Source organism: Hyperolius riggenbachi, chromosome 1 (assembly GCF_040937935.1).
Source record: "Hyperolius riggenbachi isolate aHypRig1 chromosome 1, aHypRig1.pri, whole genome shotgun sequence".
In the NCBI taxonomy this organism is placed as follows: Eukaryota; Metazoa; Chordata; class Amphibia; order Anura; family Hyperoliidae; genus Hyperolius; species Hyperolius riggenbachi.
Window position 1 is genome coordinate 246,873,409 of NC_090646.1, and position 26,555 is coordinate 246,899,963.

General features: G+C 44.3%; 1 protein-coding gene across 3 annotated transcripts in view; it reads right to left on the reverse strand.

The window, feature by feature from the left end:
• Positions 1-26,555, reverse strand: part of LOC137504278 (melanopsin-B-like) — a 222,715-nt gene that overhangs the window by 98,011 nt on the left and 98,149 nt on the right. For all 3 annotated transcript variants that reach the window (XM_068232490.1, XM_068232473.1, XM_068232481.1), the window contains one exon: positions 17,493-17,696. In XM_068232490.1, coding sequence (XP_068088591.1) covers positions 17,493-17,696 — 204 coding nt within the window. The remainder of the gene's footprint in view (positions 1-17,492; positions 17,697-26,555) is intronic.

Here is a 26,555-nt window from a genome sequence, read left to right on the forward strand (position 1 = left end):
TTGAATCTGCTAGTGTAGCTACTTGTGACTGTATCTGTGATGCTTCGAAACTAACGGCACTGTGAACCATTGCTCCCGTTTGTACCTGAGCAGTGCTCCTTTCTTCCAACACTGCTTCTTCCTCTCTGACAGCTTTCACCAACTGATGATACATTAAAGTTGTCTGTTTTGTTTGTGCCCGCATCTTTATCATGATGGGATCTAGGGGTAATGCACCCTGAAATATCTGCTGAAGTCTTTTCTGATCTACTTGGTCTGAGTCTATCCCCTTCTTGAGCATTAGTTGATGAAGTATTCGATCCAACCGCCTAATATACTGGGACAATTTCTCCCCCTCCATCTGATAGGTATGAGTGAACTTGTATTGAAGCTCTTCCACTGTCTCAGTTCGGCCAAAAACGTCTTGTAAAGCGTTCAGGTAGTCTCTAGCTGAGCAGTCCCTTTTGCTCAATCTTAGATTTCTGATCACTTCTGCGGCCGCCCCTTTGAGACTTTCAGCCACTCGCTGTTTCTTAACAGCTTCCGAAACACTCCATTCTTCTATTACTTGAAGTACTTGATCCAGCCAGGGTTCAAACTCCTCCTCCCCATTTGGTGTGGGCTGAGTCCCTGAAAAGAACTTTAATTTTCGGTATTCAGATGCTAAAGATTCCTGGCCCAGAGTCGCACATTTACTCATTACTTCGGTCAAAGTTTGTACTAACTCAGAGGTGGTGACCATATCATTTGCATCTACTGACTTGTTTTCAGGCGAAAACTCTGTTCGGACCAATCTAGCTTTAAGTCCCTCTTTCCCAAATTCAAAGTCCTCAGGGAAATCTAACACTGACACTGGTGTCTCCCACTGAAGCAGAACATCTGTCCTCTCCTCTTCTGTGTCCCTATTCACTTTTATATCTCTAATTAAACAATGTTCTCCTGGGATAATGTCTTCCATCAAATCATAAAGCTGACGGCGGGATAATTTAGTACTAGGGACTATCAATGCCAGTGCTTTGTCTAAGTCCACTCTACAGGTCTGACACCACTCAGTGACTGATTTTGAGTCCATTTTTTTTGTCTTTATTGTGCTTCAAAAGGGTGAAAAAGGGGCGGAGTTATGGTCTGAAAAAATATCCCGGACGAGCCCCCAAAATGTAGCGCACCCGTGGGTGTGTCTTAGAAGTGGGATAGTAGGTTCAGACCTCCTTTGCTCCGGTGAACTCCCCTTTTTCTTCCCCAATGCTCAGACACAGTTTATATGAACAATGGGCCTGTTTATTTTCAACAGTAAGACCCTAAACAAAATAATGATAAGCACACAATCTTGCACACAATATTACTAGTTATAAAATAATACTGCAATATGGAATGTAAAGCAAGGTCAAACAGTTCCTTAAACAGTCATTTCAATCGATTACACTTTTCTCCACAGGGTGTCGCTATAACGAGTTTCACTATAAAGTTAAACTATGCTGAGAATACAATGAAAGTTAGATATTGAGGCTAATCACATGAAAATACAGCAGCCGAATATCTTAATCCCTGTAAATGGCTTCCAATACTTAAATATACCAAAAAAGGAGAAAAATATAGTCCTGGTGGTAGCAAAAAGAAGAAAAAGTTGGCAGCTGCATGCGTTGGGGCCCGTCTCTCAGATGAATATTTATAACAGTGGTGGACAGTATAGTTCACTTGTGCAGGAAGATCCCTAACTATTGTCTGAGTCCACAGTCTATGATTCCTACACTTTACTGAGTTCTATGATCCAGAACAGGGTTCCTAGGCTCTAAGCATTTATCTTGTGAGTATTTCAATATCAGCATGAGAAATGTGCACTAGGAGAGTTAGCACAGTGTCCTCCAGACAGACAGCTAGTAACAATGCATCTGGGGTGAATGCAGGACATTGATGTGTGTTGATCTCACTCTCCTGTCCTGGATGCACTGTATCTGTAGAATGGTGTGCAGATCTGTTACCTCTGAGGGCAGAAATACCAGCAACTCACTATGATGAAGTCCTTGGGCTCACTCATTCAAGGAAACAGTCCACTCTCTCTGGTCCCAGTGCAGCAGTCATACAGCTTGATCTTCTGTCCGGCCAGACAATCCAGTAACTCTGTCTTTAACAGCACACACAGGACACAAGTCAATCCTCTGTTCCTTCTCTCTCCTCCTACAGGATTATTGCGCCAAAACTTCCCCTCTCCTCGGGAACTGTCCTCTGAAAACTTGGTTCCTAGGTGGCACAGTAATCTTTCCTAAGTGCACCCCTTAGTGGGCATAACTGTGTACTGCAACCCATGAGGGAAATAAAAAGGTTTAGCATTAAACATTACCATTACACAAACCTGTGAGGGTGTTACATATGCAACCAGCATTTTTTTTTACTAGACCAGCATTGGAAGGGTTACACACAGAGCTTTAAAGTTCCGTGGAGAGAAATGCAGACGCATCCGAAGTTTAGATAGATACATTTAAGTAAACACAGGGTTTTGGCACCTAAAGGTCAGGTTTTGGCGCCTAAACTGCCATTCTCCATCTAAATTTTTAAGAATTCAGCAAACTGCGCCTGGGACAAGAGATCTGCCTGCACCCCCTAAATCTGTCCCTGACAGCCATACACCCCTCACCCGTGCACACCCGCTGCCCGCACGCACCGATCGACCTGCGCACACACCCGCACGGCTCACTGGCCCCGTCCTCCTGTCTCAATGGCTGTCCGGGTCCGTGCTGCGCAGTAGCGAAAAGCACAAACCCAAGGACACAGAGACAGCAGTATGCAGGGGCACAGGGGTTTTATAGTAAATAAAGAAAATACTGTTCCTGGCATTTTCCATCTTGAGTCGCTCTGACTGAAGCCAATCCTTATGTAATTTCATCCCTTACTTTTTTTCCTCCTAGAAACTGCACTGTCATAGCTAGCTTGCTTTATAAACGCATTTAAGCACAGCCTAGATCAGATTTCAGCAGCTCTGTGAGGAGCAGGAATGAGGAAGGGATGATGACAAGCTTCCTTCTCTTTGGCATTGGCAAAAATAGAGCCAGGCTGATTGAGATAAGATTTATCACAGCAGAAACATTTCTGAAAAGATTGGAGGGCTTTAAATGCAAGACAAGGTTGCCAGTTGCATATTAAACACAGAGCAGTGCAGTGGCGTATCTGGGAAAAATAGTGCCTGTGGCAAACACTGAAATTGCGTCCCACCCCTTCCCCCCCCCCTCTCGACTAATATTCGGCGCATAGGATCTTTAAGATCCTCAACAACTCCACGCAGAGTAACGCAAATGCTCGACTTCCCGTTTGTCCCCATCATGTAAAATCATGTGATGTCGCCTACAGGAAGATGGATCTGAGAACGCTTGTTGTCGGGGGACGTCGCTGGCTCCATCTTCTTACACGTCGTGCCAGTGAGTATTTAATTTTAAAGCGGATCAGAGATGAAAAAACTAACTATAACAAATAACTTGTCTATATATCTTATCTAAAGCTTAGATAGTTTACACAGCAAATCTAGCTGCAAACAGCTTTAATAGAATATGATTATTTCTTCTGGTGATTATAATGACAGCAGCCATGTTGTTTGTAAACATTACACAGAAGCAGGCTTATCTGTATCTTGAGCCATCAGCCTAATCCCCTCTCCTCCTCCCTCCTCCTCTCTGCCTCTGAAATCTCTGGCTAGTAATACCTCCCCCTCCTCCTGCCCAGACTGAGCTCCCATGAGCCCTTGCTACTGTCTGAAAGTGCCTTGGCTCTCTGAAAATCTGTGGGCGTGGCTTGTTTAGTTTATAGGGAATTTGAGTAATAAAACAAAAACAAAAAAGTATTTGGCTTGAGGAATGCCCTATAAACAATAGGAAAGGAACACAATTATGCAATGTGTAAAAGTTAATCTCAGATCCACTTTAAGACAGTGAGCTGTTCAATTTCCACCCTCCCCCTACCCCAAGATCTACTTGCTTATCTACTCATTGCTCGTCAATGTTCTTATTAGGATGATTTCCTGCAGCTCTGATAAAAGCTAAGGACCTGTGAATCTTATCACTAACAGCTGTGTACTGTGAGCCTGCTGAGTCTGCTGAGAGCAATGTATCGGCATCTTAAGCCTCATCTACACGCGTAGATGAGGCTGCGATCCGGCGGCTCGATTAGCCGCCGGATCGCCTCTTCCGCGTCCCCGCGCATGCCTGCTGTGTCCCCGATCGCCGCGCATGCGCCTCATTCGATTCCCCGCTTGTCCCCGCCGGCGCCGCTTATCTTCCGCTCGATTCCCTGCCATTGTCCCCTCGCGGGGAGTGAGCAGGGAATCTACGGAAGCAAGATCCGTCCTGTCGGATCTTATCAATCAAGCCGTATCAGCGGCTCGATTGATAAGGAGGATCGGAGCCGCATCTACGCGTGTAGATACGGCTTTAGGGCTAGTTCACACTTGGCGCTTGAAGCACCGCTAGCCCGCGATTGCGTTCGGCTCGCGATCGTGATTTCAACAAAAAGTCTTGCGATTCTTGACGGCTTTGTGCTTGTGATTCCCGTTGAATAGAACGAGAATCACAGCCTAATCGCCCGAAAATGCTGCATGCAGCACGTTTGCGATGAATTGAAATCGCAACCGCTGCAGTGTGAATCTATCCATAGGGATACATTGTAGCAGCGCTTTGCTGATCGCCAGCAATCAGCAAAGCGCAGAAGAATTGCCCCAATATGAACCAGCCCTTAGGCTGAAAACCTTACAATTCCTATATAGCAGCTTTCGCAGGCCTGGATTTATCTCACAGGAGCCTATAGGCACAGATGTCCTGACATGCTACACTTCACTCTCCCTTGCTCGTCATTAGGTACCCCTTAGTATTATGTAGCCTGAAGTATCCTCAATATTAAGTAGTTAGAGGTGTCCCCAAGTATTAGGCAATTAAAAGAAACTCAGTATTCACCACTTTGCATCCAGACCTTGTTTTCAACTTATTGACCAGAGCAGTTTTGACAGTTTAGCTATGTCCCTATTTAATCAGAAATAACTTTATCCCTACTTATGACACAGAAATGAAATATATATTGTTTTTTTCAAGACAAACTAGGCTTTCATTGTATGCCATTTTTTTCCCTCAAACAACTTTGTTTTCTATGAATTTTAATGGGAAAACAAAGAAAAAAATTTAAAAAACATGTATTTTTCAGTTTTACCAATTCCAGTTTAAAAATAAAAAGTGCTACTGTAGATATAAAAAACACAAATTTGGTTTGGCTATTCTTACTGCTTATCACAAAACTTAGATTATGTTCCTGTCACAATTTATGGTGAAGATATTTGATTCTGAAATAATGCCACAGAGTGTGTTTTTCACTATGAAATGAGAAAATAAAAGAATTTTTAATAGTAAAAATCAATCTCATTAGCTCAGGAAACGTATATTCCCATTCACCAATTAGTCCTGCATCAGATAGTGCCATAAATGTGCACAGGAGCAAGCCTAATCCTGCACAGCACTGCTTCTGTACAGGTCAGTAGATCTACTGACCTGTGGCTTAGATGAAGTCCCAGAGGACGTATATCTACTGACCTGTGGACTCCTGACTGAAGGGAGATCTTGTCAGTGGAATGCCAAAAGCAGGGTAAGTAACCTCTCATTTACACTCTCCTCAGGACTCTGCATAGGGAACGAGGAAGAGAGGCGCTGAAGAGGGGAGTGAGCCGCCATTCCTGCATTAGGCGCCTGTAGGCTCGTGCCTACAGTGCCTTATGGTAAATCCCACCCTGAGATTTACAGCACACAGCTACAGGTCAAAAGAGTCACATGTCCTTTGCTTTTATCAGCGCAGCACAGGAGATCATCCTGATAAGAACACAGGCCAGCACAATCCCTGTCTCTCCCTGCCCTCAGCACAGTGTCTCCCTACAGCTACACACACATACACTCCTCTTCTCTCCTCTCTTATCCTCATCAGCCCCAATGGCACAAATACAGGGCTCCATGGCCAATCAGTAGCGGGAAGCTGGCAGCAGAGAGGTGGATGCCTGGACGGGACACAGACATAGTCCTCTGCCTCTTGCTACTTGTACGGGCAGTTGGGCTGGCTGGGAGGGAGAGGTGATTTGCTACCTGATGCACCCCCTGGGAGGTGAATGACAAGGGGTGCCTATGGCAGGAGCCGTATGTGCACAGCTCCAGATATGCGTCTGGTGCGGTGGGTAAATGGAATTTGTTTTTGTAACTGACAATCCCTCTTTATTGAAGGCAATAACCACTGTTCTCTGGTCTTTCAAGCTGGATTTGCTCATAGCCTTAAATCCATTACTGGATACATCTAATCGCTAGGCCGCTTCTTCACCATGTAAGAAGCACTAAAAAGACCATTTTGAATTTAACAACAGTATAGTTTATAGGCTGATAGATAGATGCAATGCATGTTTTGTATCTAAGTGCAAATGTCTTCTTTTTCTACCCAAGACCTCACAACAAATATGTGAGATTGCACTATCCCATAAAGGGACCTCACCTGCTTGCAGCATTTTCCATTACAGTTATTGAGATGATACCCCTGTCACATCAAGCTCAATTTTCAGTGACAGAGTTCATAAATCAAGCATGTCACTGCTATCCTAATAGATTAAGGATGCTTTGGATAATACAAGGATTTCATAATCCAGTATTTTTATTTAAAGGATAAAATGGATGTCTCTAAAATGACAGTCTGGAAACCAAATAAAAGTGTAATCAGGGGAATTATTACATTCCAGGCTAATCACCTAAAGAAGGCGCATGAGGCTTATATGAACAAGTTAATAGACAGAATTAAATGTATAAACAACATCTGGCACAGATGTCTCTTAGTCAGTTACTGTTAATCCAAAATATTTAAACTAAAAGAAAAACAAGAGCAAAAATGAATCACATTCATTAGATATAAAAAATATGAAATGGCTTATCTCCTTTCTAAATTTAAATTTACTGGGTTTTATACAGTCTATACATATACAGGGCCATATGCAATTCACTTTTTTTCCTAAGTTTTCTCCTAGGTAAAATGTGCAGACCTTAGTAATAAAATGGCCTTTAAGCTACCAGCAAGCAAAAACATTTTGACAGTACTTTTCACCAACTTTTAGTACTTTTTTAATTGCAGATTGCTGAAAAGTCTATACAGCCATCTATAATTCTGTGAGCCATATGCAATTCACTTTTTCTCCTATGTTTTCTCTGAGGTTATATTTTAGCACCTTATCATTAAAAAGCCACTAGCAAGGAAGCAATAATTTTTGAAGTACTTTTCCACCTACTGTTTGGCATTTTTTTCAATTGCAGAGTACTGAAAGGTTACTTTAAACAGAAGATTAAAAATTATCTCTTATGAGAAAACTTCACTTTTTCTCCCAAGTTTTTTCCAAGGAGATAATTTTGGTCTTCTGTTTAAAATATCTTTTCAACTTAGCTTAAAAGAACTCTTCAATTGAAAAAGTACTCAAAAGTAGGTGGAAAGGTACTGTCAAAATTATTGACAGTATTTATATTTTCTTGCTTGCTGGTAGCTCAAAGGGACCCTGAACAGTGGGTTAAATTTAAAATTGGTACTTACCTGGGGCTTCCTCCAGCCCACCGTAGGCTGCAAGGTCCCCGGCATCCTTCTGGCTCCGTTTCTGGTCCCGCTGGCAGCTCCGTTACCGGCGACACTCCGGCTGAGTGTCGGCCCAATGCTTCCTGAACCGTGACGCTCCGCTTCATCACGCCGGCCGCTACACTCTTAGAGCCAAAAACATCTTTACATTTTGGTTCCTTCGAGAGGTAAAATGGTTGGAAGAGATAACGGCTAAATTAAATAATACTGTCGGTGAATTTGATGAAATTTGGAATCCCTGGGAAATATGAAAAACCATTGCAGACTACGGCACACTTACATAACCCTATACATCTAATATGGTTATTTAGACCTTTTCACAATTCTCTGTTCTTTTGTTGTTCCTTCTGTGTTGCATTATCCCAATGATACTTGGATTTTGTTGATGACGGGTTATTAGATACTATCATAGTGTGGTTAATTGTTTACTTTATGCCTATCTGTCATTACTGGATAATGTGACTTGGGCATATGAGACTTATTTGTACCTAGTTACAGTGGCTTGCAAAAGTATTTGGCCCCCTTGAAGTTTTCCACATTTTGTCACATTACTGCCATAAACATGAATCAATTTTATTGGAATTTCACATGAAAGACCAATACAAAGTGGTGTACATGTGAGAAGTGGAACGAAATCATACATGATTCCAAACATTTTTTACAAATAAATAACTGCAAAGTGGGGTGTGCATAATTATTCAGCCCCATTTGGTCTGAGTGCAGTCAGTTGCCCATAGACATTGTCTGATGAGTGCTAATGACTAAATAGAGTGCACCTGTGTGTAATCTAATGTCAGTACAAATACAGCTGCTCTGTGACGGCCTCAGAGGTTGTCTAATGGCCCATACTCACAGGCTACATTTGTGGCCTGTTGCCAGCACACGTGAGCGTGTGCGCGACAGGCCGGCGACAGCTCGTCGCCAGGTCCCTCTGCGTACACACGCGGAAGAGGGATCAGCTGTGCGACGGAAGCTGTCCCCGACTTTCCTCCCCCTAGCCGGAAGTGCCGTGAATTTTCTATTATGTGGCTGTCACTAGTCCGCATACTCACGCGGACTAGCGACAGTTGCGGCGAAGTTGCGGAGGCAACTGTCACCGGGCGATTGACCGCGCCAATTGACTGGCGACAGCAGCGACGAGCGACGGTTTGGGGTGCGCGCCCGTGTTGCACCTCATACTCATGGGCGACCTGTCGCCGCAACACGCCGCGCGCCGCGTGTTGCAGCAACAATTGTAGCCCGTGAGTATGGGCCATAAGAGAATATTGGGAGCAACAACACCATGAAGTCCAAAGAATACACCAGATATGTCAGGGATAAAGTTATGGAGAAATTTAAAGCAGGCTTAGGCTAGAAAAAGATTACCAAAGCCTTGAACATCCTACGAAGCACTGTTCAATCGATCATTCAGAAATGGAAGGAGTATGGCACAACTGTACACCTACCAAGACAAGGCCGTCCACCTAAACTCACAGGCCGAACAAGGAGAGCGCTGATCAGAAATGCAGTCAAGAGGCCCATGGTGACTCTGGACGAACTGCAGAGATCTAGAGCTCAGGTGGGGGAATCTGTCCATAGGACAACTATCAGTCCTGCACTGCACAAAGTTGGCCTTTATGGAAGAGTGGCAAGAAGAAAGCCATTGTTAACAGAAACGCAAAAGAAGTCCCGTTTGCAGTTTGCCACAAGCCATTTGGGGGACACAGCAAACATGTGGAAGAAGGTGCTCTGGTCAGATGAGACCAAAATGGAACATTTTGGCCAAAATGCAAAACGCTATGTGTGGCGGAAAACTAACACTGCACATCACTCTGAACACACCATCCCCACTGTTAAATATGGTGGTGGCAGCATCATGCTCTGGGGGTGCTTTTCTTCAGCAGGGACAGGGAAGCTGGTCAGAGTTGATGGGAAGATGGACGAAGCCAAATACAGGGCAATCTTGGAAGAAAACCTCTTGGAGTCTGCAAAAGACTTGAGACTGGGGTGGAGGTTCACCTTCCAGCAGGACAAGGACCCTAAAGATAAAACCAGGGCAACAATGGAATGGTTTAAAACAAAACATATCCAAGTGTTAGAATGGCACAGCCAAAGTCCAGATCTAAATCCAATCGAGAATCTGTGGCAAGATCTGAAAATTGCTGTTCACAAACGCTGTCCATCTAATCTGACTGAGCTGGAGCTGTTTTGCAAAGAAAAATGGGCAAGGATTTCTGTCTCTAGATGTGGAAAGCTGGTAGAGACATACCCTAAAAGACTGGCAGCTGTAATTGCAGCAAAAGGTGGTTCTACAAATGATTGACTCAGGGGGCTGAATAATTATGCACACCCCACTTTGCAGTTATTTATTTGTAAAAAATGTTTGGAATCATGTATGATTTTTGTTCCACTTCTCTCATGTACACCACTTTGTATTGGTCTATTATGTGGAATTCCAATAAAATTGATTCATGTTTATGGCAGTAATGTGACAAAATGTGGAAAACTTCAAGGGGGCTGAATACTTTTGCAAGCCACTGTATACATGTATTCTTTTACGAGCATGACTTCTGCACTATGTACTGCATATTACTTGCTGTTTATTCATGTTTTTATTGAAAATTAATAAAAACTTTCATATCTTAAATTTGGTTCCAATGATCCCCATTGATCTATTAACCTATTAACCTCTTCAGGACCACAGGCTTTACCCCACCTAAAGACCAGGCTATTGTTCCCAAAAATGGCCACTGCAGCTTTAAGGGCTCGATGCAGGGCCACACAACTCAGTACACAAGTGATTCCCCCTTTTCTCCCCACCAACAGAGCTCTCCATTGGTGGGGTCTGATCGCACCCCAGATGTTTTTTTTTTTATATAAATATTTTTTAAATATTTGTAACTTTTTTTTTACATTTCCTCTTCCCCCCTCCCACCCCCCCATCAGCCAATCAGTGCGATCGGCTGTGATAGATCGCTTTTGTCCCTCTGGAGGGGACAGCCAAGTGACACGGCTGTCCCCTGTACAGCACTGCCTTAGATCGCAGCGCTGTATGTACTAAATAGACAGCGGTTTTGCCGTTTAACAGTCTCCTAGCGGCAAGCAGGAGATGCGTGCACAGCGTGCGCGAGATCTCCTGCAAAACCCAGCCCCAGGACTTCATGCCGATCGGCGTTAGGCGTGACATGGTCCTGTAGCAGTTAAAAGACCAATGGTAATCCTCCAGATTCACATTGGTCTGTTAATAGATCAATGGGGAGCCTTGGAGCCAAATTTAAAGATGCTTTTGCTCTAGCTATACTTAGTATAGTTAGAGCTGCGACAGAGAGCAGCGTGTGTGGCAGTGGGTATGCAGAGATCTTCAATGAAGGTAACTGAGTATATTGGCATGGGGATATTTCCAAAGATATTGGCGTAGGAAATTTTTTTAAAGGTAAGTTTTCATGGTTAAGATTAATAAAATACTTTTGTCGTTGTTGTGTTTTTATTTAATTTAACGCTTTGTGGAAATGGGTAAAGGGGTACTATGTACCCCAAACTCATTTCTGCTTGGAAGGTGGCTGGTATCTGTGGGTCCCCTTCTTAAATGGGGACTCCCAGAAGCCCTCATGAACCCCCTCCAGTGCGTCATCGGCCCCCACCAACTCCCGGGGCACCAGAGTTGAGGAAGAGCCCCTTGTCCATGAATTGGACAAGGGCTCTGGGAGAGAGGGGAAGGCTTGGCCGCCTCTCTCCACAGAGCCACCCCCATACCATAGACCATGCAGGCTGATATAGCTCATAGTGCAAAGCCCCACGAGGCTGGGGCTCCACATTCTGACTATCCCAGCCTGCATGGGGGACAAGGGGTTAAAGAGGCTTGGGAGGGGGAAACCCCATTTTTTCTTTATTTTCCACACTCTGAAAAAATGTATAAAGAAATAAATAAATACATTTATATGCATGTTGATTTATTATCTGTCATTTTACCGCATTTAAATATAGACTTTTTCCCTCTAACTTTAACATTGATTTTCTCAAAAACTACAACGTCTCTTTGAAAAAAAAAATCCTCTTGTTCCCTCCTCCTTAACATACCCTAAAAATGTGTGTTTTTCGCACGTATGGGGGCTTTGCTATTAACCGCTAAAGTCTGCGGCCATTAAACTTTAAAAATAACCGTTAAAAAGGTGTTTGCGCAAAATACGTATTTTTGTTGACTATTTCTCAGTTAATTCTCCTCTGCTATGTCCCTGGCCAGGTTTTGGTACACTTTTTACACTTTTTTTTAAAGAAATTGTGGCTGCAGAGATGCCCTGAAAGTTTTGAAGTTTTCCAGCTCATTAAAGTCTATGGAGCCCGCTGTGAACTGCTGGTTCACGAACATTTGCGTTTGCGAATTGAAAATGTGATGTTTGCTTTATCACTGATTACCACAATGAATTTTAAATGCAACAACTCAGACGCAGTTGAAGTGCAGACTTTCCGCTTTAATTCAGTGGGGTGAACAAAACAATTGCATAAAAATGCAGCTGAAAGTCTGCCCTTCACTTCATTTAACCACTTCAGGACTCAGCCTTTACCCCCCCTTAAGGACCAGCGCTGATTTAGAAGATCTGTGCTGGGTGGGCTCTACAACCCCCAGCACAGATCAACCAACAGGCAGAGCGACCAGATCGCCCCCGTTTTTCCCCACTAGGGGGATGATGTGCTGGGGGGGTTTGATCGCTCCTGCATGCGTGTGGGTGGCGGGGGGGGCACCTCAAAGCCCCCTCCACTGCAGGATTCCCCCTCTCCCGCTTCTCCCTCCCTGCCCCGGAGATCGGAGGCTGCACAGGAACGGATCTGTCCTGTGCAGCCTCTAACAGGCTCCTTCCTGTCATGTGACAGCGATCCCCGGCCGCTGATTGGCCGGGGATCACTGATCTAGTACAACGCTGCTACTGTTAGCAGCGTTGTAAAAATGTAAACAAAGCGGATTATTTCCGCTTGTGTTTACATTTAGCCTGCGAGCCGTGATCGGCGGCTCGCAGGCTATTCACGGAGCCCCCCGCCGTGAATTGACAGGAAGCAGCCGCTTGCGCGAGCGGCTGTTTCCTGATTAATTAGACTGCAGCCGGCGACGCAGATGTGCGTCGCTGGTCCTGCAGCCACCACTTTGCCGACGCGCGTTATGAGTGCGCGGTCGGCAAGTGGTTAAAATTCATTGTGGTAATGTACAGAACCAAAATTAGAAAAAAGTTGTCTCTGTCCTAATCTCTGTGGACCTAACTAACTGTACGATATCTACTCTTAATGGTTCAAGTTCTGTATTCTCAGATATTCACTACTCCACACAGGACTAAAATGGATATTATTGCTGAGAACAGAAATCTCTTCAATTGTGTTTTTTGAAAAAAAAAATTAAAATATATATATATATATATATATATATATATAGTCCCGTTACCTGTTGTATACAAAGAGGTTTGAGAGAATTTACAATAAGTACAGCAATTTTCATGAATATAACTGGTTCCTTGAAGTGGAAAATCTGCAGAGTAAAATGTTCTTCTTCCATAACATCAGGCTCAGTATCCTTTCATGCAGCTTAACTATAAGCATGTATTTATGGTAAACACAATTTGAAATATGGGAACTTCAATCGGAATGAAACTCCATGTTCTAGACTTTTTGCTGCCTGAAACAAACATTTTAAGGAAGCCCGTGCAGAGACCCATACTCACACTGCATAAGGACCCATACACACACTGCACAGAGACCCTTACACACACTACACAGAGACCCATACACACACTACACAGAGACCCATACACACACTACACAGAGACCCATACACACACTACACAGAGACCCATACACACACTACACAGAGACCCATACTCACACTACACAGAGACCCATACTCACACTGCAAAAGGATCCATACACACACTGTGCAGAGACCCATACACACACTACACAGAGACCCATACACACACTACACAGAGACCCATACGCACACTATACAGAGACCCATACACACACTACACAGAGACCCATACACACACTACACAGAGACCCATACTCACACTGCAAAAGGACCCATACACACACTGCGCAGAGACCCATACACACACTGCACAGAGACCCATACACACACTACACAGAGACCCATACTCACACTGCAAAAGGACCCATACACACACTGCGCAGAGACCCATACACACACTGCACAGAGACCCTTACACACACTACACAGAGACTCATACACACACTACACAGAGACCCATACACACACTGCACAGAGACCCATACACACACTGCGCAGAGACCCATACACACACTGCGCAGAGACCCATACACACACTACACAGAGACCCATACTCACACTGCAAAAGGACCCATACACACACTGCGCAGAGACCCATACACACACTACACAGAGACCCATACACACACTACACAGAGACCCATACGCACACTATACAGAGACCCATACACACACTACACAGAGACCCATACACACACTACACAGAGACCCATACTCACACTGCAAAAGGACCCATACACACACTACACAGAGACCCATACACACACTGCACAGAGACCCTTACACACACTACACAGAGACTCATACACACACTACACAGAGACCCATACACACACTGCACAGAGACCCATACACACACTGCGCAGAGACCCATACACACACTGCACAGAGACCCATACACACACTGCACAGAGACCCGTACTCACCCTGCACTGAGACCCATACACACACTGCACATGGACCCATACACACACTGCACAGAGACCCATACTCACCCTGCACAGAGACCCTTACACACACTGCACAGAGACCCATACTCACACTGCACAGAGACCCTTACACACACTACACAGAGACTCATACACACACTACACAGAGACCCATACACACACTGCACAGAGACCCTTACACACACTACACAGAGACCCATACACACACTACACAGAGACCCATACTCACACTGCAAAAGGACCCATACACACACTGCGCAGAGACCCATACACACACTGCACAGAGACCCATACTCACACTGCAAAAGGACCCATACACACACTGCGCAGAGACCCATACACACACTGCACAGAGACCCTTACACACACTACACAGAGACTCATACACACACTACACAGAGACCCATACTCACACTGCACAGAGACCCTTACACACACTACACAGAGACTCATACACACACTACACAGAGACCCATACACACACTGCACAGAGACCCTTACACACACTACACAGAGACCCATACACACACTACACAGAGACCCATACACACACTGCACAGAGACCCTTACACACACTACACAGAGACCCATACACACACTACACAGAGACCCATACTCACACTGCAAAAGGACCCATACACACACTGCGCAGAGACCCATACACACACTGCACAGAGACCCTTACACACACTACACAGAGACTCATACACACACTACACAGAGACCCATACTCACACTGCAAAAGGACCCATACACACACTGTGCAGAGACCCATACACACACTGCACAGAGACCCATACACACACTACACAGAGACCCATACTCACACTGCAAAAGGACCCATACACACACTGCGCAGAGACCCATACACACACTGCACAGAGACCCTTACACACACTACACAGAGACTCATACACACACTACACAGAGACCCATACACACACTGCACAGAGACCCATACACACACTGCACAGAGACCCATACACACACTGCGCAGAGACCCATACACACACTACACAGAGACCCATACTCACACTGCAAAAGGACCCATACACACACTGCGCAGAGACCCATACACACACTACACAGAGACCCATACACACACTACACAGAGACCCATACGCACACTATACAGAGACCCATACACACACTACACAGAGACCCATACACACACTACACAGAGACCCATACTCACACTGCAAAAGGACCCATACACACACTACACAGAGACCCATACACACACTGCACAGAGACCCTTACACACACTACACAGAGACTCATACACACACTACACAGAGACCCATACACACACTGCACAGAGACCCATACACACACTGCGCAGAGACCCATACACACACTGCACAGAGACCCATACACACACTGCACAGAGACCCGTACTCACCCTGCACTGAGACCCATACACACACTGCACATGGACCCATACACACACTGCACAGAGACCCATACTCACCCTGCACAGAGACCCTTACACACACTGCACAGAGACCCATACACACACTGCTCAGAAAGCCGTACACACAATGCACAGAGACCCATACAAACACTGCACAGAAACCCATACACACACTGCACAGAGACCCATACAAACACTGCACAGAGACCCACAGACACACTGCACAGAGGCCCACAGACACACTGCACAGAGACACATACACACAATGCAGAGACCCATACTCACACTGCACAGAAACCCATACACACACTACACAGAGACCCATAAAAACTCTGCACAGAGAGCCATACTCACCCTGCACAGAGACCCATACATACACTGCACAGAGACCCATAAACACACTGCACAGAAACCCATAAACACACTGCACAGAGACTCATACACACACTACACAGAGACCCATACACACACTGCACAGAGACCCATATGTCACAGGCCCCCTAGTGGCCAGATTGCTCAATGCCTCTTACTCTGTTTCAATGCACAGACAATGCAATATCGTAGATTTAATCGATGAGCTGAAACAGCTGGAATTGGGCAAACAGAAAGGTCAGAAGGGAGAGCGTACAAGCAGCACAAACACTTTGATACACAATATTTCAGGTAGCTGCCACCACCTCTGTAGAAGAACAGAGGACCTGCGCATGAAATTGTTAAAACACTCTGGTCTGACTAAACTCAATGCAATAGTTCAGGTAGTAGTCAGTCTCAGGCCACCCACGAGGCAGGGTGAGGCGGGTTCCTCAGGCGACAAAAGTGGGGGGGCAGTGCCTGCCTGGCCATGGGTGGGGGGTGCGCCAAGCTGGAGGGAGTAGCAGCCAGGAAGGGATAGCAGTGAGAGGCCCCCCATCCCTCACCTGGGGCTCCCCTGTCCGCTCTGCCCCTCCAGCTATGATCGCTAAATGTAGAGCCGTCAGTAAGCAGGGAAGCAATTACTCACTTCCTCGTGTTTCACCACTTGCCGCATCACTTCCTGCAATGCCGCCCACTGTACTTCAGTGGGCGGCACTGCTGGAAGTGACGCAGCGAGCGCTGGAACGCAAGGAAGTAAGTGAGTAATTGTTTTTGAGAAAATTAATTTTAAATATGCAAATGAAAAATGGTTTTTAAATTGTAATTTGTCTGAGTTTAAAAAAGATTTTCCTTTGCATATGTAAAATTGATTTTCTCAAAAATTACAAGGTGATTTTGCAAAACTATTTTTTTTGTTCTGTTCCCATTCTTCTCTATAACATAGGTTTCAATTTTGGTGACAATAGCATGTATGGGGGCTTTGATATTTACTGCTAAAGTCGGCATGAAATTACCGGTATGTAAAATTGCAAAATTACAATTCCTGAATAATAAAATTGATTGTTTATTTGAAAAGTAGTTTCATCCTAGTTTAAGATGAGCAGCTACTGTTAACTCAATCATTTAATGGCATCTGATATAAACAGGAACTGACACTCATAGGCCACGTCTCTTCAAATTCTAAGAAATAAGAAGATATTTATTAATAATCCCCTTTGCAGATCTGAGAGGCTTTGTAAGTAATGCAAATTCCCAGAGTGCTAGTCTAGTAATCTTCAGTAACATTACACAATATTAAATCTCCCTTTAACATATGTATCTGGTTTATCCAGGAGAAAGTAATCAGCCTGAGTGTCTTTTAATAACACATGCTTTTTTTCTGTTCAAAGGATGTAAAAATGATTCAACTTACTCCAGCCAAGTAATGGTGCCATGCTCCACATTAATGAATACAACCAGACAAGAGCAATGACTTGCATCGTTCGCTTTTTAGATGACCATTGTATGGATTGTAAAGGCTTGGTGATAACCAGGTACCGGTCAACAGCAATAGCCAACAATGTCATCATTGAGGTTATGCCAAACAAAGCTCCGCAGAATGCATAGACATTACAAGCTGAGTAAGAAAGGAAAAAAAAAAAAAAAAGAGAGAAAAGAAAAGGAAAAAAGAATAAATGCAGTCACGTTAGGATAATATTGATAAACCACCTCTGCATGTGAAATTTGTTAACAAATCAAAAATGTAATAGTTTCTAGATCTAAAAGCTATGCTAATCTAACACAGATTGCATCACAGTTACATTACACAATTATCTCCTGCGCTCTTAAATTGCAAATATTTTTTTTTTAATTGTCTGTAAAACATATACAATCATACATAGAATATGATACATTGTTGCTTCACTACTTCTACCAATTTCTCCTAAAATACATTGTGCATCTAAGCTCATCTAATATTGACTACTTTGTTCATATATAAAATTATATACTGAATAAATACCAACAATCTTATTGCTTCTAATGGTTGGCACAGTTCCAAAACCTATAACTGTCTGTAGTTATATCTAGCATAAACGTAGCGTAACCTCTCAGTTTCACTGAGCAATTCATTCAAACAATAAAACAGAGAATCTGCCAATACTCAAATAATGTCACAATGGATTTTAGTTCAATGTAAAAAAGTCAATACAATAGAGCAGGGGTCGAGTGGGGTGTGGACGCGCGTGGACGGCGTCCACTTACTATTTCCCTAGGGTGGACGCCGTCCACGCTGGCTTGTGTGGAGGGAACAGCGCAGCTGAAGGAGAGCTGTGAGCAGCGGTGGAGAAGGGGGCCATATACCCCCTGGCTACATATACTGGGCACATATACCCCTGGCTACATATACTGGGACATATACCCCTGACTACATATACTGGGCACGTATACCCCCTATCTACATATACTGGGCACATATCCCCCTGGCTACATATACTGGGCACATATACCCCTGGCTACATATACTGGGACATATACCCCTGACTACATATACTGGGCACGTATACCCCTGGCTACATATACTGGGCACGCATACCCCTGGCTACATATACTGGGGACATATACCCCTGGCTACATATACTGGGACATATACTTCTGACTACATATACTGGGCACGTATACCCCTGGCTACATATACTGGGCACGTATAACCATGGCTATATATACTGGGGACATATACCCCTGGCTACATATACTAGGCACATATACCTCTGGCTACATATACTGGGGACTACTATACTCATGGCTACTTATACTGGGGACACCTATAGACCTGGCTACCTATGCTGGGGGCACCTATTTTGGGGGAACTGCTGTCAGATTATCTGCATTTTTGTGGAACCGCTGTTATGTATTTTGGGGAACTGACTGCCAGATTATGTGTATGTTAGGGGAACGGCTGCTGCCAGATTATGTGTATTTTGGGGAACAGCTGCCAGATTATGTGCATGTTACGGGAGCGGCTGCTGCCAGATTATGCGTATTTTGGGGAAATGCTGCCAGATTGTGTATGTTTGGGGGACCACTGCTGCCAGTATTTTTCGGACCATAAGACGCACTTTTTCTCCCCCAAACATGGGGGGAAAAAGTGCCTGCGTCTTATGGTCCAAATGCTGCAATTTTTGCCCGGCACCAGTTGGCACCAGTTGTCCCCCCACCCTTAAAATCAAGTGACCGCGGCTGCCCCGTCTGCTAAAGTCTGAGTGTGGCCTGCAGTATGTTAATGCACAGTGTGTGTCCCCCGAGGCTGCCGCGACCCGCCATACATTGTTTCCGCCCGCCCTCCGTCCTCCTCTGCCCCTCCTCTGCCTCCCTTCCCTGGCTCTCTAATGTGGGGATATGCGGGGAGTGTGAAGGCTGCTGCGGCTTACCGAGTGATTATCACGCTGAGCATCGGTAAATCCGCCGCGTTAACAGCCGCTGGGTGGTCCGTGCACGTTGCCGTAGCCTCTCTGCCTTCACTTCCGCATTGGTGATGTAAGCGGAAGTGAAGGCAGAGAGGCTACGGCAACGTGCACGGACCACCCAGCGGCTGTTAACGCGGCGGATTTACCGATGCTCAGCGCGATAATCACTCGGTAAGCCGCAGCAGCCTTCACACTCCCCGCATATCCCCACATTAGAGAGCCAGGGAAGGGAGGCAGAGGAGGGGCAGAGGAGGACGGAGGGCAGGCGGAAACAATGTATGGAGGGTCGCGGCAGCCTCGGGGGACACACACTGTGCATTAACATACTGCAGGCCACACACAGACTTTAGGCAGACAGATTGTCACAGGGGACAGAAAAGTACAGGGTGCACAAGAACACGGGGCATTTTAGAGGAGGGGGGCACTTTGGAGGACCCAGAGGGGCACTTTGGAGCACCCAGGGGGGCACTTTGGAGGACCCGGGGGGCACTTTGGAGGACCCGGGGGGCACTTTGGAGGACCCAGGGGGGAACTTTGGAGGACCCAGGGGGCACGTTGGAGGACCCGGGGGGAACTTTGGAGGACCCAGGGGGGAACTTTGGAGGACCCAGGGGGCACATTGGAGGACCCAGGGGGCACGTTGGAGGACCCAGGGGGCACATTGGAGGACCCAGGGGGAACTTTGCAGGACCCAGGGGGAACTTTGGAGGACCCAGGGGGCACTTTGGATCACCCAGGGGGGCACTTTGGAGAACTCGGGGGGCACTTTGGAGGACCCGGAGGGCACTTTGGAGGACCAGGGGGGCACTTTGGAGGACATAAGGGGCATGGATGAGGACACAGGGGGACAGAGGACCACACAGGGACAGTGGAGGTCAAAAAAGAGACACTACAGGTACAAAGGGGACACATAAATTGGGGAGGGGAGAATATCCACAAGATGCCCCTGTACCATGGATGCCACAGGTTTAGTATTTTTTTTCCTGGTTTTTGTCCTCTAAACCTAGGTGCGTCTTATGGTCCGGAGCGTCTTATGGTCCGAAAAATACGGTATATGTATTTTGGGTGTTTCGCTGCCAGGTTGCGCATATTTTGCGGAACTGCTTCCAAATTGTGTATGTTGGGGGAACTGCTGCCACATTATCTATTTTGGGGGAACCACTGCCATATTATCTGTATTTTGGAGGAACTTCTACCAGATTATGTGTCTTTTTGGTGAAATGCTGTCAGATTACATCTATTTTGGGAGAGAGCTCAAACTTCCCCGGCAGACCTTTTCCTTTTACATCACTGCTAAGGTCATGTATATTTGGCCCCACCCATGACCACGCCCACAGTATGCTTGACCACGCCCATTTTAATGGGTTTTCTAGGTGAGTCCACTCACTTCTTTTCCCAGGACTAGACCCCTGCAATAGAGGCAGCCACTTGAATCAATAAAGATGTAGCTGATATGTATAGTGGCTGGGTAAATGTGCATTCATAGGTGTCCAGCGAATGGCTAAGAATACAGTATGTATAAATAGCATGTGTGCAAGTATACTGCCATGTGTATATAATGCTTGGGTAAATTTAAAGTGAACGTGTTTACAGTGCAGTATATGGTTATCTGTACACCTTTGTGTATAGCAGATGCATAGGTGTACACCACTTCAGTGCACAGTTATTGGGAAAAAGTGCAGCTTCTGGGAGTCCAGTGGATGGAAAAGTGTAAAATGCATGTATATAGAGCACATGGGTAATTATAAAGAGTGTGTTAGTACAACGGGTGGGTAAGTGTACAGCCCATATGTGTACAGCACATGGATAATATGCTTATGCCAGAGCTCCTTTTTTAGTATCACAGTGCAGTGTAGCAGAGAAGACCAACATTAGGGGGGCTCATCAATCAATATTATAACAATTACAATGACTGGGACATGAGATTAGACCCATAGCATGAGGCAGTAATGGCATTGGGCAGTAAGAGATTTTGTTTTTGGTGCGGTGTGCTTTTTTACTTTTATTGCAGGAATTAGTAAGGGTTAATAAAGTACCTCTATAATCATCCCAATCCTCTGGAAGTAGTGGCAGATTTCAAGAAGACCCTTAATTGTGCTTTAAGATTCCATCATAAGTCACATGCTACTGGGGTCATCTCTCAGACCTTGAGCTTGGGATGATCCCATTGTTCTTGACATGGACAAGGGGGCTTTGTAAGAAGAATACATACTTATTTTCCCTTTTGCAGCAGCATAGTTCCCCTATCCCATGTCAAATATTTCAAGTGTTTATCAGAGCTGAGCATGTTTGAGTTAAGGCTAAATATGCTCATAAAAGAATTAGGGGCCTAATCCAGTTGACTTTTTCCCGTTCGTTGATCTAAGCCCCCGCAATGATCTGCTGCTTCTTTCAGAAACAGCGCGATCATTGTGAGTCTCCCAGCCTCCTACTGCTTCCTGTAAGCGTCCTTCCGGTCGCTTACAGGTCACATGTAAACATACTCACTGTGGCCATCTTGTGTCCAAATAGTAAACTACACCCTAATGCATTTTTACACATACAAATAAATTGTTTTACATAATAAATTAACTCATTACCTCCCACACTCCCCAATTATTTTTTTTTGGTAATAAAAAAAAAAAAATATATATATATACAATAAAAAAAAACATAAATAGTTACCTTAGGGACTGAACTTTTTAAATATTTATGTCAAGAGGGTATAACACTGTTACTTTATAAACTACGGGCTTGTAATTAGGGATGGACGCAAAACTGAAAAAAATGCACCTTTATTTCCAAATAAAATATTGTGGCCAAACATTGTGATAGGGACATAATTTAAACGGTTTTATAATCGGGAATAATGGGCAAATAAATTTCATGGGTTTTAATTACAGTAGCATGCATTATTTAAAAACTATAATGGCCGAAAACTGAAAATAATAATTTTTTCCCACATTTTTTCCTATTTTCCCCATTAAAACACATTTAGAATAAAATAATTCTTGGCATAATGTCCCACCTAAAGAAAACCTAATTGGTGGCGGAAAAAACAAGATATAGTTCATTTCATTGCGATAAGTAATAATAAAGTTATAGACAAATGAATGGAAGGAGCGCTGAAAGGTGAAAATTGCTCTGGTGGTCAGGGGGTAAAACCCCGCAGTGGTGAAGTGGTTAAACCTGCTGATCAAGATTGCCGTAATACACTATGTGTGATTGTGTCTTTCTTCAGTTTTAGGTTGCAAGAGGAGCGCTGTCACAGCAACGTTGGACTTTGATATAGGTTTTGTGATAGCGAATACTCATATAGACATTCTCATTCATTCTCTGTATTCTGGCAGGCGCAGTTCTTGTTTACACTAAACCATTTTGAACAATTTTAATGTAAATAAATGAATATTTTTCAATGTTTCTTTTGGAAGCAGTCACATAATGTATTATTTTTGCTACTTAACAATACCAAAAAGCTACACATACCTTTTGTATTTCATCTATCTGGAACTATCTTCCGCCATCTTCATGACGTCACCTTCAAAAGCAGCTTTTTGATGCAGACAAACGGCAGGAGTGCCACTGGCAGTCCAAGAAGCTGCCAAAGAAGAAAGGAGTGACGTCAGAAGATGTCGGCAAGCAAGGCAATACATTTACAGAATAAATATAGTTCATTCAATAAAATATAGCTGACACATGAATAAAAGACTCTCTGTTATTTCCATCAATTCCAGCCTTACCTATGACCGCAACTCATCTGCTTTATGAGTTTCCTATGCAAAATTCCAGAAGAAAATTCCAGAGCAGATTGGATTTAAAGTTTAATCTGTGCTACCAAACTTAAATTAAACTTTTCACTTTTTCAAACAGTATGAACTAAACTGAAATCTGTAAAATAAAAGCATGTTAAGCAATTTATCTATTACTTTAACCCTCTGGGCGATACAATTATATCGCCCAGGAGGTGGCGCAGCACTATTTTTTTAAATTTTTTATTTTTTAAATCATGTAGCGAGCCCAGGGCTCGCTACATGATAGCCGCAGCGCAGTGGCATTCCTCCACCCACTCCGATCGTCTTCGGCGATCAGAGTAAGCAGGAAATCCCGTTCAGAACGGGATTTCCTGCTGGGCTTCCCCGGTCGCCATGGCGACGGGGCGGGATGACGTCACCGACGTCATGGACGTCGTGACGTCAGAGGGAGTCCCGATCCACCCCTCAGCGCTGCCTGGCACTGATTGGCCAGGCTGCGCAAGGGGTCGGGGAGTGGGGGGGGCTGCGCGGCACGGCGAGCGGCGGCGGATCGGCGGCGAGCGGCGGCGATCGGAAGTTACACGCAGCTAGCAAAGTGCTAGCTGCGTGTAACAAAAAAAAATTATGCAAATCGGCCCACCAGGGCCTGAGAAATCCTCCTGCGCGATATACCCTGAGCTCAGCTCGGGATTATCGCTCAGGAGGCACCCTGAAAAACATGAAAAGAGGGATACAAAGTTCTCCATACTGAATTGGAAAAACATATATATCCTTTTTTTCTTACCAGGTCTGTTAAGATATAAAAAAAAGTGTTTGATCAACACAAGGAGGCTGTGTGGAGCATTGTCCTTCTCTATCCACGTTTACTATTACAAATCAGGGAAGGCTGGTCCTGTCTCCTCTCCCATGTCATCGGTTTATCGTTCCTTGGTATCACCACTTCTTTTTAATTTGTCATACAGTGGTGCATAATAATGTATCTTGGCAATAGCAATACACAAGCTAAGCAGAAATTGCGCAAAATGTAATATTTTAACTGCATTACCCTTATAGTGTAAGTTTGACTGCTCAGCTGACCCACAAAAATGGCCTTTAAACAAATTATAACAAACTTTGGTGCCCAACCTAGCAGTTGGCTGAACACCTAACCTGCTACATCTAACATTTGAAGGAAGTTGTGGGCAATGCACATGAATGTATGCTGTTTCCTGTGGCAGGATCTATATGCATAGTTGCTACCTACAGTATAGATCACATCACTGAAAGAAAGAGGTGACAGGAGAGGCTCCAAATTTCCTAACAGGCAGCAGCAGATTGGTTAAACTTTTAGATTGAATGTGCATTTATTAATTTTTAACAGAGAAAGTTTTAAAAAAAATCTGCATAGAAAATAACCTCAAACCAAAAATACATACATTTAGCAGTTTGATTTTAAGAAGTTTCAGAAAAAGAAAAACAATTTAATATATTATTATGCTGATAATATATTATTTGTTTCCTTTTCCTTTGCAGACCTTGAAGAAAGCCATCATCATCTCTGCTTTGCACTTAATAATACTAATAGAAAAAAAAATCCAGCAATATAACAAGGATCAGAATAAAGAGGCGAAGAAAAGAAAACTGGAATAGAGAGGGAGAGGCACAAACCACAAAATGACTATTTGTCTTTTATGTCTGTTTCATATTCGTAGGACTGGAGGGAGACAAGTAGTAAAAGCTGAGTTTTGTGCGCTCTTTTGAGAGATTTTCAGTTTGTGTACTGTTAGGCTAATTTCACACCAGGACGTTGCGTTAGAGGGGGCGTTAAGGTCGCATAACGTCCCCCTAACGGAACGCCTGGTGGTGCTAGATCTGGACGTCAGAGTGAGCCGCGTTGTGCAGCTCACTCTGGCGTCAGTGATGCCGTGATGCGCACTCTTGTGCGCATGCGGCATCACGTGGTCCCGCCGGCCAATCACCGCACAGAGCGGCTGCTCCAGGAAGTAAACACTGCACGTCATAACGTGCAGTGCATATTAATTAGCCATGTGCCTGGCCGCTCTCCGCTCCTCCCCAACATTTCTGAGCATGTGCAAGCAGTCTAACGCGGCTCAGCCGCGTCCAAAGTACTGCATGCAGTACGTTGTCTTGTGACGCAGCGTTACAATGTAACGCAACGTCTGCACTGTGAACAGCCCCATTGATTTTTCATTACTGTGCGGTGGGCTCCGTTACAGGCTGCTCTAACGTGCGCCTGTAACGTCCCACTGTGAAACCAGCCTTAATGAACATAGGAGCTAAAAATTCTCAACACCTTTCATATTCTATTACAGAGCCACTAGGAAGGAAGACATTTTGTAATCTAGCGATGTGCACCAACTGTAAAAAAAAAATTATTGAATATATCATCTATTGCAACCAGGTTCTTTTCTTCTTGTGATCCTGTCTACTACTGCAACCCTCTACAAAAGCCAGAGAATAATTTCACTATGTAAAGAGGGATTAAATGTCTATTTACAGTAAGAAAAGAGACTTTTCAGAAGATTTTTATTTTCTGTTAGTATATTTTACCCGCGACTAGGGAAAGAACTGCATGTTCTGATAAAACTAACCTAAAGTTTACCAGCTAGATTACTATACATTTTAAATATTCTTTGTCCTAACAGTTTTATTGTAGGTGGACTCCACCAATTACATAGCTATGTCTGCTGGTTAGAAACTGGGTCCCTAATTCCAATACCATCTTGAGATAATCTTATTTTTTATTGTGCAGCTTCCTCATAGCATAGTCCAAAATTAGTTAATCAGTCCCATCAGCCTCAATCTCTTCTTGTCCATATTTAATTATTATGAACGTTTATTAAACTGTACAAACACAATTATTTTATTTCTGAGCTGTACAAAATCTTATAGAAATCTGGATAGCAGTTATAGTGATTAGCTGTAATATTTCTGGTAATACAGTATGTTCATTTTTACCATATGAATCATTCCACACCAGGAAGTGCTTTAAGAACTCCAGGTACTCTTTCATTTAGTGGGCAATTAACATTAAAGGAAACCTGTAATTTAAAAAAATAAAATAAAAAAAAAGTGTTTCACTCACCTGGGGCTTCTGCCAGCCCTCTGCAGCCTCCCTGTGCCTGCGCCTTCTCTGGATGATCCTCCAGTCCCCCGCTGTGGCTCAGTTTCCTTGCCACCAACAAGCAAGTCAACGTCCACTGCGCCTGTGTGGCCCTGGCCATGCGGGTCCTTGTTTGGCCTCCCGCCGCCAGGAGCATGCTACGCTAGAGCAGTATGAAAAAACCTCGTAGTGAGCCT